Here is an 11,506-nt window from a genome sequence, read left to right on the forward strand (position 1 = left end):
ATATCAGATGCATCCTCCTTCCAGGGGCATGGGGATCTCAAGTACTGGGCAGGTGGGCAAGGAACTAGAATCCCAGCACTCTGCTTGAGTGCGTAGCGCACATTAATCTGGCCACCATAATGTAAACGCTGTTTACTGGTGGGCAGCTCAGAATCTACTTACAGACAAAGCACACAAGACTTGATTACAATCATGCAACAGAACATACCATAAAACAATGTGAAACACAAGCATGGCTGACAGAGAAGTCAGGAGACAGCAAAGCAAGTGAAGGTTAGAGGCACGGACAGATATTCTTAACTGACAGAGTGACAACCTCAAGGAGAGGGATCAAGGGCTAAAGGTTTCAGTGTATTTAGGATTCCAAAGGCCATTTTTAAAAACCCTAAAAATAATAATATAAACATTAAAAATTGGAAGGAGAGGGGTGGGAGGGTGTGAAATGTATAAAGGGGCTAAACCTCTCCATCTCCACTGTGGGGGACCAAGAAGGTCAAAATGTGATAAATCAAGGAGTTGCATTATCTCACTTTTCAGTTAAGGGCCTAGAGGAGACTACCAGAAGCACTAACCCCAGAAATTCTCTTCATGGTAGTTGCTTCTGGAAAGCAGGCAGGGTGGTACAAAAGCCTGTTCCTGGCCATGTATATAAGCCTTTCAGTACTATTTGATGACTGGACCATGTGACTGTATGACTTTGATGAATGGCCTAGCCCTACCAGAGAGACTATTCAGTAGTTCCAGATTCTGTATTCAAGAAAGCTCCATAAGCATTTATGATGAATAGTTCTAGTTAAGAATCACATTACTAAATAAACCTCTAGAGTTCCATTCAAACCTGAGATACTGTGGTTCTACGCTCTCATAAGATACTGAAGCCCATGGAGGTGGGCGAGCCAGCGATCTGATTCCTCATTTTCCATTGAGAGAAACTGAGTCTCAGAGCAATTCCATGACTTGCCCTGTTGTCACCCACTGGCTGCAAGCCTGGGGTGTTTCTTATGTTAGATGATGAGGCTCTTCAAAACCCTGCCCAGGAAGTAACCTTTCTGGCAAGACTTTCCCTGTTGGTCACTGTTCCAAGAACTCTTACCCTTCAGCTCAGCTGCAATGGGAGGCCTGCCGAGAACACCCACAGGGGATGGGGAAGACAGGCCCGTGCCAGTACGTGCTGGAGTGGAGCCCACGGAGCCTGGTACCGAGCCTTCTCCTCCAGTAGCTGGAGGACCTCCCCACACTGCCCTATTCTGCCAGGACTGGCCCCATGCTGGAGCATGCTCCAGCACAGCACAGGCTCCCTTGTCCACCAGAGAGAAAAGAGTCAGGCCCCACCACTTCTCTGCACCAGAGAAAAGGTGGTATGCAGAAATAGAAGTCTGCTAACACCCAAAACCCAGAGGAAGGAGGCCTTAATCAAACACTTTCGGTCACAGTGACTGGAAACCAAATTTGAGAATGAAGGCAGGACTCTACAAATTAGTGGGAGAAAATTCTTAGCTCTTCTAAGGACCTGCTGGCTTTTCTTAACCTTGTTTTTTGCCTTTTGTTGTTTTTTTTCTTAACTTGAAATTGGTAAATACACTGTACAATATAAAACTTGTATGTGAATACACATTTTTATATATACACACATATGTACATAAATATAAAATAGGTACTGTTTAAAGACCTAAAATAAAAGAACACCCATGCATGGAGCGTGCAGCATGCAGCCCGAGAAACTTTGGATGTCTCCTCTGCCTATCCTCTACCAGGGATAATCGCTTTGCTGAATTAGGCATTCATTTCTTTCTTTGTCTTATTAATTTTATTATTTATGCCTGCATCCCTAAGCAGTATATTGTTTAGTTCTGCTTGTTTTTCAACTTTATCTAATTGGAACCACACTGTGTGTATTTTGTGTCTTGCTTTTCTTGCTCTACATGGTGAGATTCGTGATGTGTGTAGCAGCGGCTCATTCATTTTCACTGCCCAAAAGAAGAAGGCCAGTGCAGGGAAACACCTTGATTAACTTATCTACTCTATTGTTCGTTGATATCTGGATTGTTTCTAGTTTTTTCTATTGTGAATAATGCTACCAGAGGAAACTCTTATAGGAATGGCTAATTTTTAAAATGCTCCCTCCAAACAAGCCCTCACTCTGGACTCCAGGGGTCCCAGTTTTCCCTTTGCAAGGAGCACAGGGAGGAAAACCGTGCCTATAGCTCAAGTACCCAGAGTTCTCTGCAACCAAAAGGATGTGATTCCTAGGTTCCCTCTACTCCCTGCCCTGGCCTCACTCACACACAGACGCCTTCTCTTCCTCTGAACCCGAGATTCCACGCCCCTGCTCTACACTGGGGAAAACAATTGGCCTTTTTAGACACGGTCTGGATTTCTGAGTCACACCTCTCTCTCTACTAGCCCCACCCCCCCCCACGTCCCCCAGGTAAGAGAGAACAGAGATCTTATGAAAGGGCTCCATTGATGGCCATAGGCATGAGAGCATGAGAGCTGAAGAAGCAGATGACCCAGGCTCTGCCCTGCATGGACAGCCGGGGCAGCACTGCCATGCCAGTCATCTGGCCCACTCGGCCCTCACGTTTGCCACATGGCCACAGGGGGAAGAAAGGAAACCTGCCCATTGTCAGGGCCAGGCATTTCCCCATGTTATCTATACTGTTCCATTTAAGGCTCATGCAATCTTAAAGGGAGAAACCCCATAACAGAAGATGACTAACACTTAACCAAATATACATCATATGCCAATCACTGTGCTAAGTGTTTTATATGCCTTATTTCCATGGGTCATAACCCATGACAATGATGATGAAATTAATTTAGGAAGTTAAGACCAGCCTTTAAAAGGAAACAGACAAGACTGGAATTCAGTTGAAAATACCAGCGAGTATCCGAGTATCCGGTAAAGTAAGGGTAAGTATTGTTTTGTGAACCTTTTGTTTCTCCTATATCCACGTCTGTTTATTCACAAGTACCGGGTCACAACGTAAAATGTATCTCTCACTCTGTGGGGAGGCTAAAACATTTTCTTTTTTTTTTTTAAGGGGGGGAGGGGAAGAGGGAGAGAGAATCTTAGCCGGACATGGGGCTCAATCTCACGACCCTGAGATCATGACCTGAGCCGAAATCAAGAGTCAGATGCTTAACCGGTTGAGCCACCGAGGTGCCCCTAAAACATTTCCTTATGTCATTTGTTTCATAACCATCTCAAGATATGTTCAGTTACCAACCTAATTTAACAAGAACATAACTGAAGCGATTTCCCCAACTACACCGTGTCGCACATCACAGCCATCAACTGCCCCCTCAAGCTCCTGACAAAACAGCCTCTTCTCTGTTCCTCTTTCCTCCTCCACGACACATGCTGTTCCCTCAGCCCCAAATACTCCCCTACCCCCCTCACCAGCTCTTTGCACAGCTGGTTCCTTTCCATCCTGCAGGTCTCGGCTGCCCCGAATACTCCCCTACCCCCCTCACCAGCTCTTTGCACAGCTGGTTCCTTTCCATCCTGCAGGTCTCGGCTTGAGTGTCAGCTCTGCAGAGAGCCCTCCCGGGCCCCCAGCCCGAGCAGCCCCTCTCTAGCTCACGGCCACTGAAATGCTTGTTTCCTTGTCTGCTGGCTGCTTCTGTCCCTCCATTACAACTCTGAGGACACAGTGAATACCTAACGCATACACCTAGCACAGCACCAAACACAGAGAAGGCACTTAGTCTCTGTTAAATGAATACAAAAAACTCACCAAGTCTTCACAGCTGGTGAAACAGCAAAGCCAGGATTCCAGCACAGATGATGTCTGACCCGAGCCTTGCTCTTCACCTCTGCACTACACTAAACTCAGAAACAGCATGACACTGTCTCAGGCCACACTTAGTAAGTATTAGCACTAAGACAGGACCTGTGCCTGTCTAACTCCAACACCCCCAGCTCTCTCTAGCATGTCAACAGGGTGGGGGGCCATGAGTGGCTCCAAGGGGCAGCCTCTTGGGGACAGTTGAGAATTTGGGAGGGATAAAGGAGAACGCAAAACCTTCAGGTTGGAAGAGAAGAAGAAATTTGCCAGTGAGTGGAGACATAGCAGAAGAAATCAGGAGAGCAGTCAGCTCAGAAACTGGGGGTGCGGAGCGCTTCCCTCAGCAAGCAGTATTATGGGAAGGACATCTGGAGGAATAGCCAGAGATGGCATAAAAACTCAAAATGGCAACTGTGCAGGGGGCTTCGGGGGCAGAGGCTGCAGGAACCATGCCTTAAGGCCTCTCCAGGCAGTGTTAAGAGCTGGTGACTTGGACTCTGAGATTGGAGAGGTGGGGCCGGGGTTCAGAAGACTCCAGCAAAGAGGCCAAAGGAGCCGGCCACAGGAATACTTTGGCAATGCCGCCACCTCGTGGTTGTGGAACACCTGGCCCACAGGAAAAACAGCCTAGTCAGTTTGTGGGTTCATTCCTCAGCAGCATTTAGGGAGCACCCAGTGGGTCGGGACCTCTGTTCCCTACATCCAGGCAATGACCAAACCCTGTTGAGTTTACTTCCCTCTTTCACATAGTAACTGGTGGAACGTCCCTCCCCAAACAAGACTGCAGGCAGAGCGGGTGTCTTATTCATCTCAAGCTCCAGGACCCAGCGTAGGGCCCGCACGTGAGAATCATCATAGCAGCTATTATTCAATATGTGCTAAGTGTTTTTAAAGACATTAGTGTGTCTGAGTCTCACATTTTACCTAGGAGGTACCTAGGACCTCCAAAGAAAGATGTCAAGTAGGCGCTTATTACAATGAGCGTGGAGTCCTTGGAGGGAGGGATGGAGATGGAGAAAGAAACATGGGCATCACCACACACAGACGGTATTTAAAGACCAGTACTTCTCAAAGTCTGATGAGCATGTGACTCCGGGGCGGGGGCGGGGGGGGTCAGTTTGCTAAAACACAGATACTAATTCTGACTTCGGAGTGGGGTCTGAGATTTGGCATGTCTAACAAGCTCCAGGCTGATAGCCATACAGCTGGTCCACAGACCACACTTTGAGTGAAAAAAAATCTGGAACGGGGGTTAATGAACTATGGCCAGAAGATGAGCTCCGTGGCCTGTTTCTCTACATCCAGCAAGGGAAGAGTGGCATTTTCATTTCTAAAGTGGTTGTTTAAAAAAAAAACAAAAAACAAAAAGGAAGGAAGAATATGTGAAAGACCACTAATGTGGCTCATAAAGCTTAAAGTATTTCCTCTCTGGTCCTTTATGGTAAAAATATGCCAACCCCTGATCTAGACTATCATCCAGGGGACAGGGTGTATGGCCATACGAGAGAGAGAGAGAGAGAGAGAGAGAGAGAGAGAGAGAGACGGAGGAGGGCTGAGCCCTGAAACAAATTTTTATGACCTCCACTCACCATGCCTAGTTTGGCAAGGGAAAATAAAATGAGCTGCATGTATATTAATGCTTATGCAAAGACAGTGAGGCCCAGAAACAATGAGTTCACATCTGAAGCTCGCGGGGCGGGGAAGGGGGTGATAGTGGGCAATACTGGGGAAAAGGCAGGAGACGTCCGGGGTTCTGAGTGAGGAGGAAGACCTGTAGTGAGCAGATAACTGACTGCCTCTTTCAGTGCTTAGCTTAAAAAAAAAAAAAAAAAAGACAAAAATAGAAAGCCAGGGCAGCGGCCGCCACCACCTGTGTGCGGTATCACAGAAGTACTGGAAAAATAAAAGGAAAAGGCAAAGCTGCGAATTCCACAGGGTTTCTCTGGGCAGCAGAATCTTCTGTATTTTGACTGAGGGTGGGGAGTGTGGACAGAGAGGGACTGGGGAAGGCAAGAGAAAGGGGTGGCGGCAGAACAATGACCTCAGAGCCTATAGTTTGGGGGCTGCCCCAAGTGGTGTTTGGCCCCTGTTGAGGGCTACATTTGCTTAAATGTCAGCCTCTGAGAAAATAAATACAGCTGTCCATTTCCATCAACTCCAACCAATCAGGATTGGCTCGCTTTCAGCGGAGGACCAGGCTGCCCTGCCTTCAGTCATGAAAGGTTTCCTTGTTACACATCAAGTGTTCACATATATTTCCAAAGGACAACAAATAACAGCCCCCTTTCTTGGGGGTGTAGAAAAGATTAAACCTGTCAAAAGGGCTGTGGCAGGGTATCTGTAAAGTCAAATTACTCTTAAATGCCAGAGGACAAACAAAAAGATAGAAGCATATTACAAAACTGCCACATACGACAAAGTCAATCCCAGAATTTCCTAGTTGAAAGGAACCTTCAAGGTCAACTGGTCTCTCTCATGCTTCCAACAAGGCTGCCTATTAAACCTAACCATCTAAAGGGAAAAAGCCCACATCATGCCTAGCTTTCAACATGGAAGCTAAAACAAAATAAAGGAAATAAATAAGTTCTTTCTCTTTTTTTTTAATAAAGATTTTTATTTATCTGACAGAGAGAGTAGGAGAGAGAGCATGCGCAAGCAGGGGGAGTGGCAGGCAGAGGGAGAGGGAGAAGCAGGCTCCCTGCAGAACAGGGGGAGCCCAATGCGGGACTCAATCCCAGGATTCAGGGATCATGACCAGAGCCGAAGGCAGTCACTTAACCAACTGAGCCACCCAGGCGCCCCCTCTTTTTTTTTTTTTTTTTAATTTTATTTATTTGAGAGAGAGAGCGCACAGAGGGAAAAGGAGAAGCAAACTCTCTGCTGGGTAGAGTCCAACGCAGGGCTTGATCCCAGGACCTCGAGATCATGACCTGAGCTGAAGGCAGACACTTAACCCACTGAGCCACCCAGTGCCCCAAATTCTTCCTCTTCTTAATAAATAAAAAATCCTGGCAATCCAAAACAAATCTCTGCCTTTCAGCTCATGAATTCCTGCCCTTCCCAAGTCCATCCCCCTAGATTGCACTCACTGTCTCCTGGACTAAAAGTGAGTTCCTTCAGAGAAGTAACTGATCTTTGCAGCACCCTACACACTGCTCATTCCCACAGCAGCGTGGTGAGCGAGTCCTCTGTCTACTGAAAGATCTTAGTTTTTCTGCCACCTACTGGCTGTATGATCTTGGACAAGTCACTTAACCTTTAAAAACCTCAGTTCCCTGACCTGTAAAGTCCAGTCATAATTGGGCTACCTCCGAGTATTGTATACAATAACACACGTAAGATACTTAGAATGGTGGCTAGCACAATAAGAATTTAGCAAGTGTTGACAATCATTATTATTGGGTTAGTAGATGAAAAGTTTTATACCATGAATCACACTCCCTTCCCCAAATATACTACCCCAACCTCAGCACTACTGACATTTTTTTGTTATGAGGTCCCATCCTCTGTTTTGTAGACTATTCAGGAGCATCCCTGGCCTCTACCCTCTAGGTATCAGCAGCACCCCCTTCTCCCCAGTTCTGACAACCAAAACTGTCTTCAGAATTTGCCAAATGTCTCCTGGGGAGTCGGGGTGCAAAATCCCCTCCTGCTTCCATTGAGAACTGTTGCACTAGAATATGCAAACCGGTTTTGCAGAGGAACCACCACACCCCCTAATGTCCCACCAACCCCCTCTCCCCACATGAAGCCACCTCAGCCACCACTTGCTCACCACTCAGCTGCCGTGGAGGAAACAGGTGATAGGTGCTGTAAATATCATTGGAGAACTGCAACTGGAGCTCAGGGCTGCCCGTCAGGAGCTGGGCCACCTGCTCTACCTGAAACGGTGTCTTCTCTAGGATTACAACAGCATCCTCTCCATCTCCGTCCCCAGAGGTCTCATTCACCTGTAGGCAGAGACACCATCAGTGAGCCCAGGAGCAGAGGCAGAAGCTCTGGGGCCTCCTGCTTCTTCTCCCAGAGAAGCCATCTCATTAACCCAAATCCTTGGGGCAGCACTCACATCTTTCTTCTGAAAGATGCAAAGCTTCTCCACTTTCTTCTACTTTAGGCTTGCAGGGCTTCTGTCAAATTCTCCCCACTGTACAGATGAAGAAACATGTCAGAGAGATTAAGTGACTTGCCCAAGGTCACACAAATAGTCAATGTGGAAACAGAAACTAGAATCTGGGTATCGTAATAGACTCCTAGCTCAAAAGTTCTCATGGCTAAAATCTTCAGCAGGTGCTACAGATGCAAGACAGGTGGGGCTAAGAGAACTAGATGGAATCTTGCAAACAAAGCAAGAGACACAGAGGCATGGTAGCCTAGGCCCAGGTCCCCCTGATCCTCCCAAAATGAGAGCTCCTGCTAGGAGTTCTAAGGAACCCTAATGCCTACCTGTGGCTGGGCCTCCTCACTGGCTCCCAGGATGGTCTCAGTCTCTCCTCAATCCCTTCTATAGAGCTGAGCACATGTTATTAGAGCCCGCTGTACCTATCTGTCTACCAGAAGATACTCTGCATTCCTGAAAATCAGGGATGGTAGCTTTCATCTCTACATCCCCAGCACCTAGCTCAGTGCATGAAATGTGCAACTGAATTAGCAATTTAATAAACTGTCTCCTCAATTAGGGCTGAGATCCTGCACAGCGGAGATCCTATCTCCTACAGTCTCTACGTCGTTCCATAGATGATCATGGAACATTTACTGGTTCCCAGCACCTTTATATGTTAAATGAATACATGATGAACGGTTTGGGAATTCAACAGGTGATTTTTAATCTGCAGTACTCTCTATAAATGTTAGTTACTTTTAGTAAAGGAAGACTTAGGAAAATTAACCCTACGTCTTTGGAGTTCCTTGATTCTAAGGGTAAACTTGTCTCCTGTACGCCCCCGCTCTCACGCAGTCTAGTGGTACACTCTTCCTACCCCCCCCCAGTAGTGCTATTGGTATTTTCCGGCCGAGCTCCGGTTTAAAAAAAAAAAAAAAAAAAAAAAACTGCCTCCAAGGCCGTGATTGGCTCACTGCGACCCGCATCCCCGCCCCAGGCTGCCTAATGGTACCTTCCCATGGAGAAAAATGATTTTGTCCCTCGCAGACTCCCTCAGCACTTTTTTCACTCTAAAGCCGGAGAACGGTAAGCGCACAGGGGCGGAGGTACCATTTCCAACGCCCCCTTCCTTTTTTTCTGTGCTGGCGGCTTCCGCCTCTTCGGCGTCCAGTTCGCGCTTTCTCTTGCTTGGTTGAGGCGCTAGATCCGCCATACTGCCTAGCCGGAGCTGTGCGCCTGCGCCAACCCCAGCCGCGGCCCCGCCCCTCTCGGCGCTCCGGCGCCCGCCGCGTCCTGCCTTCGCGAGGGTGCAGAGACTACAACTCCCGACGGGCTCCGCGGACGCGTCTCGGAGCGCTGATCCCAGTGACCTGTTCGCGGTGAGCTTTAATTCGGGCCGCTGCCGGTTCTCCGCTGGCGCTGGCCGGCCTGAGTTGAGCCTGGTGCCGAGGGAAGAGAAAAGAAGGCAGCGCGCCTCTAACCAGGCCCGCTAACGATGCTGCAATGGACGGGGCACCCCCCCCCCGCCGCCCCGGGTGGCCGGAGCTGGAAAACACCTTTGGACTCCGTGGATGCTTTGCACCTGACACCTTGCGTTGAATACTGACGTTTTAATAAGAATTATACCAACATTGCTTAGTTAGCGTGGAAGGAATGTTTCTGAAACAAATCTGTTGAACCAGTCTTATTTCTTGGTCGATTTTTTTTTATGAGAGTCATTAAACCATTTCCATTTTTCACCCATTTTCATTTCACAGAAATTTTCATCGTGTTCAGTGCCGAAAAGAAAGGTAAGTGAGCAGGGCAGAAATACATTTCCATACCTTCTTTTTAACCGGGCTGGGGGCTTCTGCCTCCTCTGTTAACCTAGTTTGCCCATGTGTCTGCTGTCCTATACAGGGATGTGATTTGCAGCTTGAATATGAATCATCTGTCAGAGTTTCTGTGCTTTTCTTTACTTTTTTTTCCCCCATATAAATTTTTTTCTTATAATTTCTCCCTTTGTAAGCTTTTGGGGGGGGCGTTATTTCTGGCTAGTCCCTTTTTCCTTGGTGTTATTTGACAGAAATTGTTTCAAATTTAGTCAAAAATTTTGCTGTTTTCGCTTTGTTTTTTTCAGACAAAACTAATGAGGGAGGCAATTTTTGCAGTTTTCAGTCAATAACAAAGTGTACTCTGTGTCCATGACCGTTTGCTTTTGGATTGATTATTTCTACCAGAAATATTATGAATTGGATAAAAGGCCATTTGTTTTGTGAAGTGGAGAGCATTAGTAGGGAGACTTAGGATCTGGAATAATTATCTTCAGCCAAAAACTTGTCCACAGGTTTCCTGTCTAACATCCTCCACCTTCTGGGAGTATACAGCAGGAGGTCATAAACTATGTGTAAGACTAGAACAAATGTCTTTGGGGGTAAATGGCCATAACAAAACCTGTTCAAAAATTCAAGGCCTAGATCTTAACGGAAATGTCTAAGTTTGCATTCTCTTTCTTTCCCTTTTTTCCTCTCCCCCCTCCCCATGCCAATCACCCCCTCTCTTTCTCCTTCTCCCTCTCTCTCTGTCTCCTCTCTGGAAGAGAATTTGAGCAGAATATCTCTGTTTTAACAAAAAGAGCATTGAATTAGAGCCGTGAAATCTGGCCCCAACACTAGCTGTGCAACTTTGGGGAAATCACTTACCCTCTCTAGGCTTCCATTTTTTTGTGCCAGACACTGTCCATCCTGAACAAGCCAGGGGAGATCTCTACTTTCATAGAATTCATATTCAAATGGAGATGAGGAAAACAAATAGGATAATTTTAGATATGATTAAGTGCTATTTATAGAGTAAAACAGGACAATGTGATAGAGCCTGGGGATAGGGTATAAGGTGGTCATGGGTGGCTTCTCAGGGAGGTGACATTGAGCTGAGACTTGAAAGATGAGAAGGAACCAGCCTGTGAAGAGACCAGGGAACATGTATTTCAGGCAGAGATGTCAGAATGCTGAAGACCCTGAAGTAGTAACGAGCTTGACATTTTTTGGAAACAAAAATGGCCCTGTGGCTAGAATGTAGTGAGCAAAGAGGAGATACAAAATGAAATTCTATAGAGATTTAATTCATTAATGGGAAATTCACCAACACAGGTATAATTGTGATTCAATTATCTGTAAGGTCAGAATTGCACTCCTAAAAAGGCCTGACTCAAGGAAAGGATGAACTCATAGGAAGCCACAGCCACCAAAGGACCTCTTAGGATACCAGACAGCAAAAAAAAAAAAAGATACCAGACAGCAGAGTGCAGCCGACCTTGATGGCAACACCACAGGGCTTCGCTTGGCTCAGAGGCATTTGTCTATTGATGATTTTTTAGTTTCTCTTGCTTGGAAACATTAGAAGGCCCTGCACTGTCACATTTAACAGCCATTAGCCATATGTAGATATTTACATTTTGAATTAATTAGAATTAGATCAATTAAAAATTCATTTCCTTGGTCCAACAGCCATGTTTCAAGTGCTTGATTGCCTCATACGGCTATGGACTATCACACTGGACAGCAGGTTCATTAATTATTTTGGATTTGAAACTTTAATAGTGACAAGAATGGTGTAGTACTAGGAAGGTTCTGGAAGA

At 46.5% G+C, this 11,506-nt stretch overlaps 1 protein-coding gene across 1 annotated transcript in view; it reads right to left on the reverse strand.

The window, feature by feature from the left end:
* The window catches only part of DCPS (decapping enzyme, scavenger), a 43,239-nt gene extending 34,093 nt beyond the window's left edge, over positions 1–9,146 (reverse strand). Inside the window, exons 1-2 of the mRNA XM_028120810.2 lie at positions 8,903–9,146; positions 7,567–7,741 (exon numbers count right to left, since the gene is read on the reverse strand). Of these exons, the coding sequence (XP_027976611.1) occupies positions 7,567–7,741; positions 8,903–9,103 (376 nt within the window). The 5' untranslated portion in view covers positions 9,104–9,146. The remainder of the gene's footprint in view (positions 1–7,566; positions 7,742–8,902) is intronic.
* Positions 9,147–11,506: the final 2,360 nt, after the last annotated feature.

The sequence above is a fragment of the Eumetopias jubatus genome, unplaced genomic scaffold (assembly GCF_037043125.1).
Source record: "Eumetopias jubatus isolate StellerSeaLion01/CBP00866 unplaced genomic scaffold, mEumJub1_p1.0 scaffold_13, whole genome shotgun sequence".
Classification (NCBI taxonomy): Eukaryota; Metazoa; Chordata; class Mammalia; order Carnivora; family Otariidae; genus Eumetopias; species Eumetopias jubatus.